Raw genomic sequence first — 22378 nt, 5'->3', positions numbered from 1 at the left:
ACTGGCAGCCAGGGCCGGCTCCAGGCACCAGCTTAGCAAGCAGGTGCTTGGGGCGGCCACTCCGGAAAGGGGTGGCACGTCCAGCTATTCCGCAGCAATTCAGTGGAGGGCCCCTCGCTCCTGCTTGGAGCGAAGGACCTCCCACTGAATTGCTGCAGATCGTGATCGCGGCTCTTTTTTTTTTGGCTGCTTGGGGCGGCAAAACCCCTGGAGCCGGCCCTGCTGGCAGCAGGCTGAATGGGGCTGGCAGCTGGAACCCCAGACCGGCAGCGGGCTGAGTGGCTCAGCACGCTGACGGTCTGGGGTTCCGTCTGCCACCCCCACCGCCGCTCTGGGGGTCTGTCCGCCGGCTCCTGCCAGCCAGGGTTCCGGCCCCGCTCAGCCTGCTGCCGGCCAGGATTCCATTCACCCAGATTGGCAGTGGACTGGGCAGAGCCAGTGGCAGGGGCCGGTGGATAGAACCCCAGAGTGGTGGCGGGCTGAGCGGCTCAGCCAGCTGACAGTCTGGAGTTCCGCCCGCCGGCTCCTGCCAGACGGGGTCCTGGCTGTCGGCCCCGCTCAGCCCGCTGTTCACCCAGACAGGCATGGAGCAGAGCGGGGCTGGCAGCCGGGACCCCTGCTGGCAGCAGCGTGCCAGTAAAAATCAGCTCGCGTGCTACCTTTGGCATGTGTGCCATAGGTTGCCGACCCCTGCCCTAGATACATATGATGGGCAACTGGCCCCTCATGCTGTTACCCTCTATTTTTAGCGTGCTAGCTCGATGGGAGCTAAAGTGGGTATGTCTCCTTGAACTGGGAATTATACTTTCCAGCTCCAGTGTAGACATGCCCAGAATTACCAAGGAAACTGCAGCTGTAGTGCTTATTATACACAGGCTACACAGAATCCAGCCCATAGATTTAGGTAGAATTCCTGATTTATGTAAGGGAGAGCAGGGTCAGGATCTCGGTCTCTTCCCTGCTGCCAGAGAGATGGGCTAGAAGCAGCCCTTGCTTGCAGTGGTATGAGCCATTACTTGGCTGATTGCCATGAGCATTTGTAGCTCTGCCAACTACCTTCCAGGCCCAGTGCCTCACTGTCATGTAACACAACCTCTGCCATATGCTTAATGGTTGAGATCTCTGTTAAACTTGTGATCTCCTCCTTCTCCCCAGACCTTGTGTGCCGCCCTTCTTAAATAATTCATTAAATCATTGAGGCGCTCTTCCAGCACATCATAAATATCTGTCACCCTATCAAAGTACCTGCACTGACATACTGTCTGCCACGTGGGGAATGAAACAGTGTTATTTGAGATGGGCAGATCCTCTCCCTTTCCTCTCTATAGCGACGAGCTAATAAAGCGCTATTGCTCTCTTCATTGAGCTGCATACACACCCCGCTCCTCCAAACTCTTCCTCGTTTACTCTTACCAGGAAACCTACCGGAGCCAATGGGAATGGGTGTTCATTCAACAGGGGCATTCCACATAACAGTACCATCTCAGTGGGATGGATCACATGAGCTAAGAAGGGTTCTCTGTGTTTTTCAGTTTTCTGGCCAACCACAGCAGCTCAAACAAAACTTAGCTCTTAGGCCCTCGGGCTTAATATAGGAAAGGATAGAGTGACTTACACTCCTTTTAATTGCATTTATTCACTTGCTTTTGAATGCCGGGCAACAGTGCAATCTGTAATCAGAGGGATGGGGAGAATGTTGAAAGATATTATTATTAATAAAATGTCTATCCTCTGTGAAACATGGTTCTTTGTAAATGACACATGTCGAAGCTCATTTTGAGATTGTTTTAAATGTTTTTTCATCATTTTTTTTACATCATTTACATCAACGGGGTCAAGAGCGGGCTTGTAATGGAAAGTTATTTACCACCTTAACTATAGAGAGATGACTGCCTCATCATAACATACCTGTTGGTCCCATGAACAAAGGTTGCCATGCAAAGAATTGTATGCGTTAGGCATTGCCTTTCAAATAAGGAGAAGGTGGAGATGAAAACTGATGAGACATTGCAATACAAATTCATACTATGCATTGGACAAGTTATTTGCTTATTCTTTTTTTTAAATGGCAAGTGAATGAATTTATAATGCTAGCAGGGTAACTGAAAATGTGGCCTCAGGGACAGAGCACTGGACTGCAACTCAGGAGAGCGAGGTGCTGTTCCCAGTTCTGCCAGTGGCCTGCTGGGTGACCTTGGGCAAGTGACGTTGCTGCCATGTGCCTCAGTTTCCCCATATGTAAAATGGGATTAATGAAACTACTCTCCTTGGTGTAGCACTTGGATATCGAGGGATGAAAAGTGCTAGATAAGAGCTAAGTTTTTTTATTGACTCTTTCTTCCCAGTTTAATAAAAAAACTAGAACTAGTCACAAAATGAGGAAAATTTTGTGGAAAATGCTTTGTGAAAAATGTATCTGTGTTTTACAGACAAATTTTGAAGCCTGAAATGATTTGGGTAAGTGTACAAAATGCAGTACTTGTTCTCATGACTGATTACTTGTATTGTGTAGCTATATACTTCTGGAGGCCATGGAGAGCAGTTTAGAATAATAAGTATTTAGATAAGACAAAAGGGAGATGATTTACCTACAGCAGAGGTTTCAGAGTCCTGCTGGTGAAGTATCTGGGAGGCAAGTCCTTCCTGCCCTGCAATCATACGGGTTTTTCTTTCTTTCCCAGCCCTGCCTTTGAGAGGAGTGACGATGACCTCGCCAGCACCTATTGCATCCCTGACAATCTCTCCCCCACCCCAGCTGATGAGGAGTATCTCACGCTCAGCTCCACATCTTTGACCTCGCTCTCATGTGGCGGGAGCTCAGACACGGCCTCCACCACTATCGCCACCCCGCAGCCACGTGGCCCTTTCTCAGCCCCCTTCCCTGCTAGAGAACCGGGCAGTAGTGACAACGAGTGGGAGGACTTTGAGGAACTAGAGGGAGAGGAGAAGGAAGAGGAATATACCATGGTAAGTGATAACTATTGTAATAGCTCCATCATAGGCTGTGACCCTTATTTTTATTACAGTCCAAAATACAGGGTCTGATCTGATCAGGTCCCAAACACTGAATCTGTGTATTCCTTGGTGCATTAAAGACCTGCAGCCAGGATCCCACCTGCTGTGAATCGGTGTAGCTACAACTGATGCTGATTTATCCCAGCTGAAGATCTGTCCCCTAATTTGTATCTAAAACATGAAGGAGGAAGGCAAGAGAAAGGAAGGTGTTAAAACACATTGTGTGCTGCATTTGACAGGAAACGGAGGTGCTTGTCACTGTGACAAGATCAAAGAACAATTGTTATGGATTCACGGTGGTTCCTAACAAACTGGACAACTGCCTGTATGTGGAGGAAATCCTGGCTGAGCCTATCCTGTCTGATGGAAGACTGAGAAGAGGGGACAGACTCATTATGGTACGGAAATCCTTTGAATTAAAAAGGAGGAACAGATGCTAGTAGACCAGTGTCTTCTTGCTTTGTAGCAGGAGTGTAAGACACCAGAAACGTTAATTCATTCACTATATTAAATGTAACAAGCTACATTAACATAATAGTTTGCTTCCTTTGATGTATAAACAAAGCCTAGTTTTTTGAAGGTTCTTCCTCAGCTTGTTGTGTTAAGCCTTGTCTTCCATGGAGGAGTAGAGAAGTGGATCAGGAGGTTTTTCAGTCCTCAAACTGATGGGTGTTGGGAATGTTTGAATCTTTAACAAAGGCAGCTTTCCCTGCAAGTGTATGTCAGGTGTTTGAGTTAAATATGTTAACAAAAAACAAAGAAAAAAATAACCCCAAAGAGTTTTAAACAGTCTGACTAGATTCTCCCTCCCCTCTGAATATCGGGGGTTTCCATACCTAGTTTCTTGATGTCATCCTGCTAGTTCTCCCATCTTCCATAAAGGCCTCCAACAAAAATAAGGTAGACAAGAGCTGATATTTCTAATGTAAAAAGAAAGAGAAAGACATTAAAAAATGTCTTTCACACTTTCTTTATACATCATGAAGAAACAAACCAGGGCAAAATGCATGGAAAGTCTATTTGAAAAGATAATTTTATAGCAGTGAATGCTGTAACAACTCAGTCAGACCGGAGTGGAGACTGCCTGAAGCCCGTATACCGAGCTTTATAAAAGGAAGGAATGTGTGGTCAGTTAATAAAAGACCTAGGACATGGTTATAGCTGCTCTCTGTCTCTTAGGTGAATGGCGTTGATGTCACAGCATTCTCCTTTGATGAAACCCTGGCGTTGCTGCACAGCTCTTCTCACGATTTGCGCCTGGTGGTTGGCCGGGTTAAGGAGGACCCCCATGCCTCTGTTAGACCAGATGAGATTCCTGAAATCACTCTCACAAAAGACGACAATGGACAACTGGGTATGTGGTGCAGAGACTGAAATTTGCCCCTTCTTTAGGCCAGGAACGTGCTAGTGGTAAGCTGCATGAGAACTGGCACAATCCTAGATTTGTGCACTGGTGGGTTAGCTTGCCAGCTTCCCAATGCCATTCTTCAGGCTGGCCCAGGTCTATAGGTCGTTGTTTATCACACAGAGAGCTGAACACTGCTGCTCCTGAAGTCGGGGCAAAACACCTGTTGTGGCAGTAAGATCTGGCTTTAGATATATTTTCTGGGGCATCTCTTTAATATCAGATTTTGGGATGTCAGGGGCTTAGGCCAGATGCCTAGATGTTGGCGTCTACCATCAGCTGAGATACATGAAGCAACATTAGACCAAAAAAACACAAGCGTATGTTTGAGAAGAAGGATGGTCTGGTGGTTAGGGTGCTAGCCTGGGTCTTTGGTTCAATTCTCTGCTCTGCCCTAGACTTTCTGTGTGACTATGGGTGAGTCACTTCATCTCTCTGTGCCTCATTTTCCTCATCTTGCAATGGGGATAATAGTCCTGCCTCACAAAAGTGCTGAGGTTAAATCAATTAAAGAGTGGTGCTGAGATCATGAGAGCCATATAAGTACCTTGGCTAGTCTGAATTCAATAACTATCCAATAGCAAGTGCTACACTCCAGTAGTTGGGTGCGGACAGGCCCTTCATTGTTTTTGTTCTTACGTTTCTCTCAGTAACATGTCCCTGTGCTTCACTGCCCCAGCCTGTGCTCTAACATCTAGTCCAGCTGGTGCAGGATTGTTCCCCACAGGATATTATCCAGTGCTTTGTCCAGCCTAGCGTCAGTGGAGACGAGTCTCTTGTGGGAGATTGTTCCACTGTCCTAGTCTCATGCTAAGGAACGTTCAGAAACCACTGTGACACAATACACTTATCTGTATCCTTCCAGGCTTGAAGTTAACAGGAGGAGCCGGGAGCAAATTGCAGGGTATCTACGTGCTTGAGATCGTGCCAGGCTCTCCCGCCAGTATAGAAGGCAGCTTGCAGCCACGGGATCAGATTGTCTACATCTGCGGGCTATGGATGGAGGGCCTCAGCCTGGACGATGCAGTGCGAGTGTGTGAGGCTGCCAGCCACAATGTCTGCATCAGGGCAATAAGGTAAATCTGACTCTGTGATGCTTTAATGAGACTTCTGTGGGTTAGTGCAGGGTGCAGTGCCCCATCTCCCTCTTTCCCTCCTAGTCTGTTGCTGCTCCTCTCTCCCCTTTTCCGCTGCTCTGTGGTGTGAGTGTGAGAGGTCAGTCTTGCTCTCAATAGCAAGTCATATTGCTGTGTTGGCATCTAATATCAGAGGGGTAGCTGTGTTAGTCTGTATCCACAAAAACAACAAGGAGTCCGGTGGCACCTTAAAGACTAACAGATTTATTTGAGCATAAGCTTTCCTGGGTAAAAACCCCACTTTTTCAGATGTGTTGGCATCTGTTATGTTCATGACACACACACACAGAAGTTAGAGTGTTTTGGTTTTTTGCTTTCTGGAAGTAAGAAATGTAACACTACTTTATATTTTGGAATCCAGCACCCTAACGCACCACAACCAAAACCAGAGTGAGACAAACCAGACTGCTCTCTAAGGCAGGCAGGCACAATTCAACCCACCTTACTCTAGGCTGGCTCTTTGCAGATTTCCCAAAGAGAATCCAGTTCACACAACTTCCCTCAGAGCCCCTAGCCTGCAAGCAGGACCCTTACAATTTAAAATAACAGCATGTAATCTTAACACAGTTTTTCCAACACACAGTAGCATCTGAAAAAGAGAAGCTTGTAATCTCAATCTGAAAAGCTTCATCTCAGTCCTTTGCCATTACAGACCACATTCATGGCTGGAATCATAGAGGGTGAACTGAGGGGAAGGAGTTTGTTACAAAATGTAGGACCTGACTTGGGCTGCCCAAATGTGCCTCGGGTCAGTCTTTCAGAACATGGAAGGTCTCCACAGTGTAGACCTTAGTTCAGGTTCCTGAGGGAGGGGGAATCTCCAATTTAGATGTCATTGTTTTACAGGTAATTTCACTGAGCTAGTTATTACTAGAGAGCCAAATTCTGAAGACAGTGGGGTTGCAGGGGGGTATAAGGGAGGATTTGATTCTAAATTACTTTAAATATTAAAATAATTGCTGGTGAATCATTTACTAAGGAAAACGTTTCTAGTCCAGGTGGCAGAATTCATTCTAGACTATGGCTAGTGCAGAGAGACCCTCATTTTCAGAGTCCTTCCTCCAGGGGGTTAAGAAATAATATGACTGGTGGAAGCACCTTACTCACCCCAGCATGTTGCCCTGTATTTGATTAACAAGTACCAGTGTGAACTCTCAGGTTGTAGGTGAATCATCCCAGGTGACTCGAGTTCAAGTTCCTCCCAGCCAACTGGCTGGCCATCCAATTATTCCTTGGCTGTGACCTTCAGGCCAATTATCTTAGTACAAACTTCTCCTTAGTTCTTTAAATGTACTTTGGGAAATGTAGCAGCTGCATGGAACTTAGAGGGAGGAGCACAGCTTCCAGGAGGGAAAGATTTGGAGGAGGTATAGGGACTCGGGCATCGGCAGTCAGGCCTAATGGTTAGAATCAGGAGCCTGGAACCACCCAGTTGCCAAGCCAGGGATCAAAGCCGGAGTCAGTGTAGGGCATAGGAACAGGGACCTAGATCAAGGCAGGAAAGCAGGAACTGGGAACTGACGGGGTCTGGGATAAGGAGGACAGGAACAGGCAGGAAGGCAAGTGGGCAAGATCTGTGGTAGCAGCCAGCCAAGGAGTCTTCTAGTTGCTCAGACAACTTCCTTTGCCTCTTTCTGGTTTAAGTAGGACTTCCGAGCCAATCAGTGAAGCTCGATGTCTCCCCCAATCAGGAGCTTCATGCAAGCTACAGCCTTGCTGGTCCCCTTCTCCAGTTGTTCAGGTGAGCTGCTAGATGGCAGCTGTGGTCTGAGCACTTCCTGTGGGCCTGGATTCGAGGCCTATCATTGCTCACAGGAGGAATCAGAAAGCCAGTGTATGTGCACATGGCTGGCATGCCTGCTGCAGTTGCAGCACCTCTGTAAATAGTTCTCATAATAAAGAACCAGTTTATTGTTAGAAACATGGAGTCCTTGTTTATTATTACCCAGCAGGCAGTGCATGAGAGAGGTGGTATGGGTGTTTTCTAACATAGATGGCTGTGACGTGAGGAAGGTGATGGTAAAGGTAACAAGGAGCCATGGACAAACCAGTCTTCTCCTAGGTGGAGCAGATAGCCATCACTTCATTTTCAGCCCACACCCATTGTCAAGCCATCACTTTCTAATGCACCTTAATTGGTGTGGATGAGAATGTCAGTCTGTCCTGTGGAGCAGTGCCATGTCGTTACGCTGAATGCATGGCAGAACAATTCGCTGGCAAACATTTATAGTAGCTATGGATCCAACCAGAAAAGTTTCATCTGGATTTGGATCCAAGCTTTCCCAGTGTTCCAGTTCAGATCTGTCTGATAGAACTGGCCCCAGTCATCAAGTTCAGACTCAGATCCAAACTCCCGGGAATGTTTGTTGTTTCAGTTTGGGTCTGTTCTTATCAGGAGAAGTGGTCATTTTTTCTGATCTAGTAGCAGATTAACTGTAATTTGTAGTTAATGTTTCTCTCCTGTGTTACCCATCTATTAGGAGGTAGTAATTTAGTTATCTCTTAGCAAAAGATTACTGCAGAGATAGGCATTGGAGGGATTTTGCCTGGTGGAGGAGAAAAGTGGTTTAGGAGCTGGATGGGTTATTCCAGTGATACTCAGACTGAGGCTGGGGAGCCGCAAGTGGCTCTTTAATGTGTCTCCTGTGGCTCTTTGCAGCACATGATATTAAAACACTGTGTGATTTCTTTGTTAACCAATCTAAGTTATTAACCAGTCAGGATGCTTTTTCTATGATCACATGTTTCCTAACTCATGAAGAGCTGTTGAATCTATAGTACTATAGTAAATGAACCAATGAATACTCTTTTGGGTAATGTTGATTGCTAATCTGGCTCTGGAAACACTGAGGTTTGAATATCACTGGCCTGTTCCATCTGTTCAATCAACAGAATAAAATGATGGTGTGTAGGATGCACCCTCTTCCTTGGTGTTGCTCTTAGCATCATCGCTGGACTCTGAAGCATCTTACAGATGCAGTAAATGGGGCCCGAGAGGAATTTCTCCTCTGCTCCTGCTCTTAGCAGGTGCAAACCAAACTCAGTGACTCCAACCATCTATAATTACTGCCTTCTTTTCTTAAAGGTGAAGTGAAATGCTTAAAAACAAAGAAAATAGTACAAGATCTCAAATAAAAACCAATTCTGTAGAGACTCAACAAGTGAGATCAGGGTCTAACTACCCTGAGAGTCATGGGTTGTTCAGGCCCATCTAAAAATGTAATTAAAAAGCATTTACTCCTTTGTATACTTGCCAAGACCTGACTTTACACTTCTGTGGTTTCCCATGCTGCAGCTGGACTAGGGACGTAACCAGGGCAGGGTGAGAGGGGAAGCTGCCCTGTGTGCAAAGCTGCAAGGGCAGAAAAATGGAGGGGGAGGCATGTGGGGTCATTTGCCCTCCCAGATTTCTGCCTTTTATTTAGCACTGAAGTTTTCAAACTGTGGCACATACCCCTCTCATCAGGTCTTGACTGCACTTTGAATTTATTTTGGTCCCTGATTCAATGAAGCCCTGCACAGGCTATAGCAGAGGTCTTAAACTCAATTTACCTTAGGGTCAGTGCCAGTCCTCAAATCCTCCTAAGCGAGCCAATAATGTCACTGAAGGTGGTGTTCAGAAAGAAAACGTTTATATTGTATTTTTTATTTTGAATTTCTTAGAAATAATAAAACTGTCATACAACTGTATAGAATTCTTCACCTGCCAGAGAGTTTTAGTGTTTGCCAGACACCTGGCAATGCTTCAGTTCTGTCAGTTTGTTGATGTTTGGCCTCAGTGACTGAGCAGTTGAAACCTTCAGAATTGCAGCAAGGTGTGCATCAGATAGCCCTGTTCCATATTTTGACATGTTTATATTCATTATGGAAAAAAGTGATGCTGCCTCCATGACTGACTCTGCCTGGCAACTAGTGATGGTATTTCTGTCCCTCTCCCACAGCCACTGGGAGCTGCAGGAGGCGGTGCCTGCAGCAGACATTGCCGGCAGCGTGTCTGCATGTGTCTCTCCTCCGCGGGCCACAGTGAAGAGGTTCTCGGGCCACAGATGGTCCACAGGCCAGGACTTTGAGAGCCCTGGCCTATAGCATGATATCCCGAAACAACTCCTAGATATCTCAGGTGGAAAATCAAATAATATAAACACACCAAAAAGAGTGATCTTGCTTAAAGAGCTGACTAGTGAGTCTGTTGTAGTATGTCCAATAGGATTTCCATTAAGCTTGAATAATTTATTATTATCCACTATTTGTATTATAGTAGCACTTAAAGGCCCCAACTGAGATGCACATTTATATATGTAGAGACACCCCCTGTTCTTAAGAGCCTTCAATGTAAATGGACAAGCCAAACGAAGGGTAAATGAAATGAAGGGTTATTATCCACATGTTACAGATGGGGAACTGAGGTTGGATTTAACCAAATGCACTGTGGATGTCTCTACATTGGAACAGACAATATATAACAGGTGCTTTCTTTCTCAAACATATATGATTAAGGAGTATTGATGTAGGGTAAATATGGAATAAGAATCTATACATTCATTAAAGGTAAGTTCTTTATAAAAACACAACTTTAAAAATAACATAATAATGGAAGTACAGATGTAAAAATATTACTAAACTATATGCCTTTTAAACATATAGTACTCATACTTGCATTACAAAGTCTGGAATTCTTAGCATTCAGAACATTTTCTTTTTTTTTTTGGCAGAAATGGCAATCCAGTGGTTCCCACAGAGCAGCAGAATAGTAAGTAATGCTAGTTATATTTTTATTTGTGTGTTCACAGTACAGGCCTGAATGTGGGAATCACGGACTCATAGAAATGTAGGGCTGGAGGGGACCTCAAGAGATTATCATGTTCAGTCCTCTGGACTGAGGCAGGACCAAGTACACCAAGTACCTAGACCATCCCTGACAGGTGTTTGTCCAACCTGTTCTTAGAAACCTCCAGTGATGGGGATTCCACAGCCTCCCTTGGAAGCCTGTTCCAGGGCTTAACTGCCCTTAGAGTTAGAAAGTTTTTCCTAATATCTAACCTAAATCTGCCTTGCTGCAGATTAAGCCCATTACTTCTCATCCTAACTTTAGTTGACATGGAGAACAATTGATCACCATCCTCTTTAGAACAGCCCTTAACATGTTTGAAGATTGTTATCAAGTCACCCCTCAGTCGTCTTTTCTCAAGACTAAACATGCCCAGTTTTTTAACCTTTCCAAGTAAAACAGGTTTTCTAAACCTTTTATTATCTTTGTTGCTTCTCTCTGGACTCTCTCCAATTTGTCCACATCTTTCCTCAAATTAGGCACCCAGAACTGGATACAGTTACAATTTTGTAATTGTGCATTTGATTTTTCCTTCCTAAATTCAGTACTTTGCGCTTGCCTTTATTGATTTGCATCTTGTTGATTTCAGACCAATTCTCCAATTTCTAAAGGTGGTTTTAAATTCTAATCCTGTCCTCCAAAGTGTTTGGAGCCACTCCCAGCTTGGTGTCATCTGCAGACTTTATAAGCAGACTCTCCACTCCATTATCCAAGTCATTAATGAAACTATTGAAAAGTACCATACACGAAACAGACCCCTGTGGAACCCCTCTATATACGCACTCCTAGTTTGCAAACCATTGATAATCACTTTTTGATTATGGTCTTTTAGCCAGTTTTGCACCCACCTTATAGTAATTTCTTCTAGATCACATTTCCATAGTTTCCTTATGAGACTGTCATGCGGGACTCTGTCAAAAGCCTTACTAAAATCAAGATATAGCATTTCTACAGCTTCTCCCCATCCACTAGGCCTGTAACGCAGTCAAAGAAACCCTATCAAATTAGGTTAGTTTGGCATAATTTGTTCTTGATAAATCCATGCTGGCTATTTCTTCTAATCCTATTGTCCTCTAGGTGCTTACAAATTGATTGTTTATCCTTTGCTTCAGTATCTTTCCAGGTATCGAAGTTAGGCTGATGGGTCTATAACTCCCTGAGTCCTCTCTGTTCCTGTTTTTAAAGTTAGGTACTATGTTTGCCTTTTCCAGTCTTCTGGCACCTCACCCATCCTCCATGAGTTCTCAAAGATAATTGCTAATGGTTCTGAGATTGCTTCAGCTGGTTCCTTATGTACCCTAGGATGAATTTCATCAGGCCCTGCCGACTTGAATACATTTAATTTATCTAAATATTCTTGAAATTGTTCTTTCCCTGTTTGGCTTGCATTCTTTCCCCCTCATTGTTAAATTAATTGTGTTGAGTGTCTGATCACCATTAATCTTTTTAGTGAAGACTGATGCAAAATCAGCATTAAAAACCTTGATGTCATCAGTTATTACCTCTCCTTCCCCACTAAATAGAGGACCTACAATTTCCTTCCTCTTCTCTTGCTCCTAATGTATTTAAGGAACCTCTTCTAATTACCTTTTACATCCCTAGCTAGGTGTCATTCTTTTTGTGCCTTCGCCTTTCTGTATTTGTCCTTACATGCTTGTGCTATTCTTTTATTCCCCTCTGAGCAATTTGTCCGTGTTTCCACATTTTGTAGGATTCCTTTTTGATTTTGCATGTGATTAAACAGCTCCCGATGGAGCCATATTGGTTTCTTATTATTCTTCCTATCTTTCCTTTGCACAGGGATAGTTTGCAGTTTGTCTTTAATATTGTCTCCTTGAGAAACTGCCAGCTCTCCTTTATCCTTTCTTCCCCTGGGACCTTACCTACCAGTTTTCTGAGTTTTATTAAAGTCTGCTTTTTGGAATCTGTTGTCCTTATTCTGCTGCCTTTGCTTCTTCTTTTCCTTAGAATCAATTTCACCTAAATTGCCTTCCACCTTCAGATTTGCAACCAATTCCACTGTTGGTCTGAAGCAAGTCTAAAATGGCTATCCCCCTGGCTACTTCCTCCACTTTCTGAATAAAAAATGTGTCCCTAATAGCTTCCAAGAACTTACTGGAAAATTTGTATTTTGCTCTATAACTTTTCCAACTGATGTCTGGGAAGCTGAAGTCCCCCATTACTAGCAGGTCTTGTGCTTTGGATATTGCGGTTGTTTTAGAAATGCCTCGTCCACCTCCTCTTCCTGATTTGATGGTCTATAGGAGACCCCTACCATGACGACACCCCTCTTTTTTCCCCTTTTATCTTTACCCCGAGACTTTCAACTCCTCTGCCTCTCCCCTCTTGCTGGACCTCAGAACAAGTGTTAATATATTCTTGTCAAGTATCAGAGGGGTAGCCGTGTTAGTATGGTTCTGTAGAAGCAGCAAAGAATCTTGTGGCACCTTATAGACTAACAGACGTTTTGTAGCATGAGCTTTCGTGGGTGAATACCCACTTCTTCGGATGCAATATATTCTTGGTGTACAATGCAACACCTCCTCACTTTTTCCCTGCCTGTCCTTCCTGAACAAACTATACCCCTCTATGCCAATATTCCTGTCATAAGATTTATCCCCCAAGTCTCTGTGATGCCAAATAAGTCATAATTTAGCTTGTGTACTAATACTTCCAGTTCTTCCTGTGTATTCCACATGCTCCTTGTGTTTGTATATAGACATCTAAGATGTTGAGCAGATTCCCCCAATGATTTCCTTGTTATTGCTCTCATGACTTCTATTGTAAAAAAAATTTCTGCTCCCACTTCCAACATCTAACCCTTTGTTAAAGTCGCCTCTTTGTGCTTATCTATGGGTTTATCTGCCTCCCTTTGAACCTAGTTTAAAGCCTTCCTCACAAGGTTGGCAAATTGGTGTCAAAAGATGCTAATCCCCTTCTTAGTCAGGTGGACTCCATCTCTTCCCAGCATCACATGGTCAAGGAAGCCAAAGCCCACCTGTCGACACCATCTGCACAGCCATGCATTCATCTTCAGGATGTGTGCTCCTGCCTAGGCCCTTACCCTCAACTGAGAGGATGGACGAGAACATAGCCTCACCCCCAACTCCTTCAGTCTCACCCTCAGAGCCCTGTAGTCACTGCTGATCTGCTCAGGGTCGTACCTGGCAGTTTTATTAGTGCCCATGTCGATAAGCAGCATAGGGCACTGGTTAGAGGGATAATGTTTCCAGGATCAGTAGATCAGAGTCTCAATAACCTTTCCATAATGTCTTGTACGTGGACTCCAGGCAGGCAGCAGACTTCCTGGGACTTCATGTCAGGTCAGCAGATGGATGTCTCCAGCCCCCTCAGAAGGGAGTCACAGACCACAAGCACCCTATACCTCCTCCTCTTGGGTCTGATGGCCATGACCCTCTTAGCTTTGGGGGCAGGTGGCACCTTCTCTTCAGCCATTGGGGTCTGCCCTTCACTGCCTATTGCCAGAACAGCATATTGGTTCTTGACTGCGAAGGATGGGGAACCTGGATGGGGGTGGAGCACTGTCTACTGCCTGAGGCTGCCGGCAGCCAGTCTCCTTCCAGCAGAGGCGCCTTCCTGTGTATTTATACCTGCCTACTGTATTTGCCACTCAGTGCATCTGATGAAGTGGGTTTTAGCCCACAAAAGCTTATGCCCAAATATATTATTTAGTCTCTAAGGTGCCACAAGGACTCCTCGTGGTGCTGCTGTAGCAATCTGTAGTCAGCTAACATCCTCCATCCAGGACATCTCATGCTCCTGGATGCTACGCGGATGTACCATCTCCTCCTGCAGCTCCCTTACCTGCTTCCTGAGGGACTCCAGCAATAGACACCTCTCACACCAGGTGGTTCCTCATGCCTGGCTTTCATTGGCAGGGACATGCAGGCCGTATTGCCAGCAAGTCAAGACAAAGACCTGGATAGAAGCTGCCAGGGTCAGGAGGACACCTGTTTGGCCAGGCCCCCCCTGCAGGCAAAGGAAGAGCTAGCAGTGGTGTTAGCGGCACACCATTTCCCTCCTATTGTGACTTCTTCCTTGTAGAGTATCTGCAAGTTAAGGGAAGGAAAACAACAACCCTAGTTACCTGCATTCCTTCGCTGGTGAACTCCCTTAATCTCCCAGCTGCCTTCATCTTACTAACCACATGTCTATGTTGATACTTTGTGTTTTAAAATATGCAATGGATAAATTACCACTTTTAATTTATTATTTCTACTAAAATCACACCCACGGTGAGAACAGAATTACACAGCACTTTACCAAAAGAACTTGGTGAACTATTGGCCAAGAATAATTTGTTCAGGGAATTTAACCCATGTTTGAATTCTCCATGCTCAGATTTTGGTGAATTTGTTCATTGTTCAGACAGATTGAATGGAAGTTTTCTGCAAACATATTTTAGTCTCTGGGTTGATTGCAAATGATTCACTAAGACTGTTTTGACTATTTTCTAGCCATACTTCACTGTTGCACAATGTGATTGGTCATCTAAGGCCTTGTCTACACTGCACCAGTGTAACCACACTGATAGAAAAAAAGAAACAAACTGTGCTGTTATAAATCCTTTTTTAGCACTATAATTGCATCTGCACTAGGGGGTTGCATGGATGTAACTAAATCTGGTTTTCAACTGTTTTAGTTAAATTGGTGCAAAACCTGAATGTAGGTGAGGCCTAAGTCAAGTGATGATGTTTCTGATGCCTGATTGGCTACCTGAAATCTTTATCCATATGAGGAAGGCCTGAAAAAGTCACTTCTGGACCAAAATGTCTCACCAGCCCATATTTCATTCATCTTAGTGAGACTCTAGCTTTCCATGAATTTTCCCAGGACCCTTTCAAAACCAGTTATTCTCTTTCCATAGATTTATTATTGTGATGATAAGCGACACAAAGGCGCAGTAAATTTCATCTCCTTGATTACATATTCTTTTTATAATCCCAAATGATTCTTTTTAGCAAAGCCCTTTTAAAAATAATAATAATTTGCTTCTCAGTGCATTTATTGTGTTGACAAGGTAACACCTTCCTTATATGCAACACCATGGCCAAAAAAGCTAATACAATCCTTGGATGTATAAACAGGGGAATCTTGAGAAGAAGTAGGGAGGTTTTATTACCTCTGTATTTGGCCCTGGTGCGACCACTGGTGTCCATTGATGGTGGCCACAATGCAAGAAGGATATTGGTAAATTGCAGAAGGTTCAGAGAAGAGCCATGAGAATGATTAAAGGATTCGGGGGGAAACCCATGCCTTATAACAATAGCCTTCAGGAGCTCAATCTCTTTAGATTAACAAAGAGAAGGTTCAGTGGTGACTTGGTCAGTCTATAAGTACCTACATGAACAACAAAAAGCTGATAATAAAAGGCTCTTCAGTCGAGCAGCCAGAAGTGTAAAAAATCCAATGACTGGAAGTTAAAGCTAGAAAAATTCAGATTAGAAATAATATGCAATTTTTTAACAGTGCGAAGAATTGGAACTCCTGGAACAATTTACCTCAGAATGTGGTGGATTCTCTATCAGAGAAAAATTTTAAATGAAGATTGTATGTTTTTCTTAAAGATCTGTTGTATTTCAAACAGGAATTTATACAGGGAAGTCCTATAGCCTGTGTTATAAGGATGTCTATTAGATTATCATAGTGGTCCCTTCTGGCCTATGAATGTAGTAATTTACATTATTTGAGTTCCATAATAACACAATAGAAAATTTATTGCTTATATAATTCAAACATAAAAAACCCACATAGTGAAGCCAGTGAAAGTTGCTAAGGATAATAATGCAAAACTCAAAGCCAGAAAGGAACAGGAAATATAGTTTTCAGAGCGGTAGCCGTGTTAGTCTGTGTCAGCAAAAAGAACGAGGAGTCCTTGTGGCACCTTAGAGACTAACAAATTTATTTGTGCATAAGCTTTTGTGGGCTAAAACCCACTTCATCAGGTGCAGGGAGTGGAAAATACAGTAGGCAGGTATAAATACACAGCACATGAAAAGATGGGAGTTGCCTTACCAAGTGTGGGGGTCACTGCTAACAATTCAATTCAATTAAGGTGGATGTGGCCTATTCTCAACAGTTGACAAGAAGTGGTGAATACCTAGGGAGGGAAAATCACTTTTGTAGTGCTAATGAGGCCAATGCAAACAGTTGACAAGAAGGTGTGAGTATCAGCAGAGGAAAATTAGTTTTTGCAGTGACCCATCCAGTCCCAGTCTTTGTTCAGGCCTAATTTGATGATGTCCAGTTTGCAAATTAATTCCAATTCTAAATTTCTCATTGGAGTCTGTTTCTGAAGTTTTTTTGTTGAAGAATTGCCACTTTTAAGCCTGTTACTCAGTGTCCAGAGAGATTGAAGTGTTCTCCTACTGGTTTTTTAATGTTATAAATCTGGAGGTCTGATTTGTGTCCATTTATTCTTTTGCGTAGAGATGTCCGGTTTGGCCAGTGTACCTGCAGAGGGGCATTGCTGGCACATGATGGCATATAGCACGTTGGTAGATGTGCTAGTGAACAAGCCCCTGATGGTGTGGCTGATGTAGTTAGGTCCTGTGATGGAATCCTTTGAACAGATATGTGTACAGAGTTGGCAACGGGGTTTGTTGCAGGGACTGGTTTCTGGCTTAATGTTTTTGTTGTGTGGTGTTTAGTTGCTGGTGAGTATTTGCTTCAGGTTTGGGGGCTGTAAGCGAGGACTGGCCTGTGTATTTATACCTGCCTACTGTATTTGCCACTCAGTGCATCTGATGAAGTGGGTTTTAGCCCACAAAAGCTTATGCCCAAATACATTATTTAGCCTCTAAGGTGCCACAAGGACTCCTCGTTGTTTTTTTAGGAAATATAGTGTACTGTAAAGCTATATATCTACATACATTGCCTTTTCACGTATACACTCACAAACATACTATTCATTCCCTTAGCAAATTGACCCGACTTGACCGCACTCACCAAAGATAACATTAACTTTGCCCTGTGCTTGTTGTCAGCATTTTAAAAACATTAATTATGGTGATTAAACTGCATGACATACTCATGAGTTATGCAAGTATTAATTATACCACTGTGCAAATGAGGAAACTTAAGCACAGGACAGGGACTCTATGTCTACACAGCAACTAGACACCCCTGGCTGGAGCCGGAGCTCTGGGACCCTCCCATCTCGCAGAGTTGAAACAACCCTGCAGCCCAAGCCCCATGCAAGCCTGAGTTGGTTGGAACAGGCCAGCCAAGGGTTTTTCATTGCATTATAGACATACCCCAAGTGTCTCATCCAGGGTCATACAGTGAGTGAGTACTGGAGCTGAGATTAGAATCCAGGAGTCCTGGCAACTAGTTGGCTAATCTAAACCCTAGTCCGCACTCTCTCACATACATTAAATTTAGCAGGGCGCCAATCAGCTATAGCAAATCTACACGCTTGTTTTTAGAGCCACCTGCTGAGCCAGAGGAAGTCAAAGTATCTCTTTCAAATGAAAACATGAGTCTCCAAGAACAACATCTACCCCATCAACATAGTAAGGAAATTACTTTGCATTTCTCAATCTGGCTTTGTAATGTTTCATGCCATCTCTTTCAAAGAAAAAGAAAATCTGCAGGTGCTTCTGGCTGTGAATGGAAAAGATTAATTATTAGTAAGCAAAACGGCCTCCCCTGGAGTATCAGAGAACATTTTTGTACATTATCAGTTGTCCAACTGATGTTTCCGACCCTGTGACGTGCAGCTTTAAGGGTTGCTTGGGAAACTGCTATGTGGGAGGTAAAAGGACAGTAGAGGACAGGCACAGGGTTCAGTTAACAGCCCAAGAAGTGGAACCGAACAAGCAAACCGTGTAAGTGCAGAGTGAGTTTTTAGTGGTGGTCTTTTGCTTGTGAAAACAAAAATAACTTGCGTTATGTCTAATAGTAGTGTGATGTCCAGTGTTACACTGTAAAACGTACCACTAATGCAGCTTTGTAATAACCCATCCTGTTTTATCACAGCAAAGCACCTGGAGGAAGAAAGTGGTTGGGTTGAGCAAAGCACATCTGACTCAGCAGATTATGAGGTAAGTCATCGTTTTATTAAGTGAAAGGCAGCCTGCTGAGCAGAAGGATCTCGATACAGATTTTGGCAGTGGGATTTTCTACAGTGACACTGAATGTATTTGCTTTATCTTCTGTTCCATTGCAAGTGTAAGCATATTCCATGAGGGCCATAGCTTGTGAGGTGCAGAGCGATAACTGGCTTGAAGGTGCTGAGGCACTCACAGGACTGGGTCCCTCTACTGCTATTTTTGTATGTGTAATATTGCTATATTACTGGCTCCGTAGTATAAAAAACCCTGATCATACACAGTGCCCTCTTGGGAGCACTCACAAGGAGTTTAGTGTTTCCAGCTCCTCACAGGATCGAGCCTGAACAGAGAAGGAAAATGGCACAGACACTAGAGATCTAACGGTACAGCTGGGAATTCTGCGGAAATGAATGTAACTAGAGCTGTGAAACACTTTCACAATGTGAGAGTCCCCAGAACTCCTTGGAACGTGAGATTTCTGTATGTCATTATGAGATTGTTAAACTGGTCCAGTGTGTGATAAACCTGTGGAATTTTACAAATATTTTTTATCCAAAATGGCTTTATATTAAAAATATAGTCTGACTTGCCAGCAGAAGAGGTGACGTGTTTGAAATTTTGAATTTCCAGATTAGACATGTGTATTCACAGGAAAATCAGTCTTCCCACTGAAATGTACAACATTTCCCACATCTCACTGCAGATACTCATTTCTGCAAAAATATCAGGGCTGCAAAGTGGTTTGGAATTAAAATTGCCCATTTTGGGGGTGGAATTTTTATGGCAATGTATTTGCTAGTGTCATGCAGCTGGTGGTTTGCTAGAGGGGGCTTCTGGGAGCCTCTTGTTAAAATTCAACCACCAAACTCAAGGGGAAATTGGAATGACTTCCCTGCTTCTGATGAAGCTTTCCTCCTCCCGCTCCCCACCCCAATCACTGGATTCTCCTACATCATCTCAATCTCATCTCCTGCATCATCATCATCTGTATCCGGGTAGCTCATTCAAATATTTCTGAAGAGCAATTCTTTGTCTTTTGGAGTGGAACAGATTGCCACAAGTGTTAGAGAATGTGCCTCATTATCAATATACTCTACATATTTTTCAGAGACAAAATTTAAACATTTCCAGGGCATTGCACTTGATATAAGTTTGTCTGCCAAAACCTTAACTCTGACCTCAAACTTTTGCCTGTGAAAGTAACTCACCATACTATCTACCGGTGCACAAATGCCTAACAGACATGAATAGTGGTGTTGCTGAGGCTAAGGTTTTGCATTATAGTCCAGTGGAGAGGCTGTGGATTGTGTTACTGTACATGTTGGAGGTATATGTGACTTACCCATCAGTGAAATTTGACCTTGTAAAGAAGGACACTTGAACTAGACATTTTTTTGCTTTGAAGGGTTTATGTGGGTGGGCTTTCCCCTCAAGACACTTTCATTGTTTTTAATAAGTTTATTTTTAATGGAAATATCTATCATACCATCTCTTTGGTACTTGTGTGCAGCTGCCATTTAAGTCCCTTTGTGTGTCTATGCAAGAGAAGAATTTGCCCTATAATTTATACCATCATCGAGTGAAAATTGTAAAGCCCATTGGTATCCTGTAGGGTGAAGGGCACATTAGAAATTTCCAGTCACGATCACTGTCAGTTCATTTGGCTCCTGACTTAGCTCCATTTTGAACAGAGACCTTCTGTGTTGCAGGACTGCATCATTAAGATTGAGCTGGAGAAAACAGCCAACGGGAGCCTGGGATTTGCACTGGTAGGTGGCAGAAATGGCCGGGCTATCCTAATTAAAGCCATCAGCCCAGGAAGTATCGCTGATCTCGACGGGAGGCTTCAAGTGGGTGACATCTTACTAAAGGTAACATTTGGCCTCGCTGCTTTGGTCTAGATTTGCCCTGGAAGTTTAGGGAGAGTTTGTGTTACGCTGTGCAATCATAACCAAACACTGGACATGATCACTGTAATCAGATCATAATGGGGGTTCCCGTGACTTGCCACCTGCCTGGGCAAATGTCAAAAGTTTGGGAAGGCTCTTGGGGGTTGGGGGATGCTAGCCCGGCTGCAGCTGAGCTTCCTCATCTACAAAACCCTGCAGATCCCCACTCCTAGGCATAGTGCTTCCCATAAGGGCAGGCACCAGTTACTGCAAAGGGGGCGTATCTGTGCTATTGCCTGCGTTAGGCCACTAGTTTCTAGAAAAGGGTTGGCCTGCTTCTGACGTGACTCAGATCAGCTGGCCTCTCTGTAGTGGCTTCTGTTAATGAATTAGCTTGAGACAGCAAAACCCCAGACCAAAATGCTGAGCAACTCTCTGCAAGACTGCACATGCCAGCTGTTGTAATGATAATATCTAATTAAATGGTCAGGCTGACAGAGATCCAGATACCAGAGAGATGGGCATGGGCAGAATTGTGGGGAAGGGGAGATACATTGCCCTTCACAACTTCCTATGAGGCAGTTGTGGTATCTGTGTCCTCTCTAACTTCTGGCTGGCTGCAGGAAGAGTCGCGGGGGGGGGGGGGGGGGGGGGGGGGGAGGGGTGGACAGGCAGTGGAGTGAGGCAAAGAGGAAAGTCTGAAGCTGCTTTGTGGAGCTACATGTCCTTGGGCTCAGGTAGGTGGGAGGCAGCTGCAGTGTAGCCTGCTGCCTGTAGGAGTCACTCTGTCCCCTGCTGTGGCTTCTCTCTGCACAGCTCAACTCCCTGCCTGTCTTGGCTTCTAGCCCTCTCCCCCGACACCCCAGTCTTGGCTGAGTGACTGCAGAGCAGAAGTCTGGCCATGCCAGGAGGGGCAGCACTGGCAGGAGCTGTGGTTTCTCCTCCCTTCTCCCCTCCCTCCTCCCCCCGCTTAGTGCCAGGCTTTTGGGGGTGGGGGAGAATGGGGGGGAGCAGGGCTGGGGATGGCAAATGTGGGGAGGAGGGAGGAGATGGTGGGGATTTCACAGAGGGAGCAATCTGGAGGACAGAGGAGTCAAGAATGAGGGGGACTCCTGTGTGGGCTGGGGCTGACTGCCAGGAAGATTGGGAGGGATGCAGGAGGGCACCTCAGGGAGCGCAGGGGGTGGGTCGCTGAAGAGCTGGTCACGCATTTCCAGCAGCAAATGGCCTCTTGCTCCAGACTGAACGTTTGCAGATCCCCAAATTTTCCTCTCTTTTTAACAAAAAGCTGAAAAAATCCCAAATCACCAAATTTGTTCTTGTTCATATTTCATCCCCACAGCTCCCTTTCTCTCTTCTTTCCATTGGATAAAGGGGCAAAACATGGAAAACTGAAAATGTGTCAGTTCCTAGAGGGTGGTGGCTGTCTGGTGGTACGGCTCTGTACACAGGCCTACCTAGGAGAGAGGTTCTACTGAGTTATTAACAGTGAAGGGGATGCGGACAATCAGAGCCAACTGAGCTGCAGGGGAGGTGTGCACACGTGCTCCGTGCCAGTGTGCGATATGAAACCCTTCTGCTCCAGGGCTGTAAAGGCATTTGTCTTTGTGTGCTTTCCAGGTGAATGGAGATTTAATGTCTGGTTTGACGCGCAGTACGGTGATCGACCTCTTACGCAAGGCTCAAGGCACCGTTCAGCTCACTGTCTGCCGAAGCGCGGCATTGCATTGGGCTTATTCAGGCAGCCAGTGTGATACTTCTTCTCTCCAGAGCACAACAGCCCAGTCGGGTAAGCATTAGCGCGACCCACTCCGTGCATGTTCAAAGTGGGCAGTTAGTGTGCTTGGGCTCGACTCTCCTCTCAGCGACATCAGTATAGCTCCATTGACTTCAAAGGAGTCGCTCCTGCTTTACACCACTGTAAATGAGAGTAAAATTGGGCCCACTGCCCCTGATTCTCTGCTCTGACTTGCTTGCACTCTAAGCGCTGGCCCATCCTTCCCCTAATGCTGCCCAGACTGTACTGCCGG

General features: G+C 44.6%; 1 protein-coding gene across 1 annotated transcript in view; it reads left to right on the top strand.

Moving 5' to 3' along the window:
* The window catches only part of FRMPD2 (FERM and PDZ domain containing 2), a 103179-nt gene that overhangs the window by 55558 nt on the left and 25243 nt on the right, over window positions 1-22378 (top strand). Inside the window, exons 29-36 of the mRNA XM_045023661.1 lie at window positions 2682-2967; window positions 3255-3413; window positions 4195-4369; window positions 5286-5496; window positions 10269-10306; window positions 18386-18450; window positions 20169-20330; window positions 21969-22137. Of these exons, the coding sequence (XP_044879596.1) occupies window positions 2682-2967; window positions 3255-3413; window positions 4195-4369; window positions 5286-5496; window positions 10269-10306; window positions 18386-18450; window positions 20169-20330; window positions 21969-22137 (1265 nt within the window). The remainder of the gene's footprint in view (window positions 1-2681; window positions 2968-3254; window positions 3414-4194; window positions 4370-5285; window positions 5497-10268; window positions 10307-18385; window positions 18451-20168; window positions 20331-21968; window positions 22138-22378) is intronic.

This window comes from Mauremys mutica, chromosome 7 (genome assembly GCF_020497125.1).
Source record: "Mauremys mutica isolate MM-2020 ecotype Southern chromosome 7, ASM2049712v1, whole genome shotgun sequence".
NCBI classification, from domain to species: domain Eukaryota; kingdom Metazoa; phylum Chordata; order Testudines; family Geoemydidae; genus Mauremys; species Mauremys mutica.
This window is presented reverse-complemented; position numbering and strand designations above follow the sequence as displayed.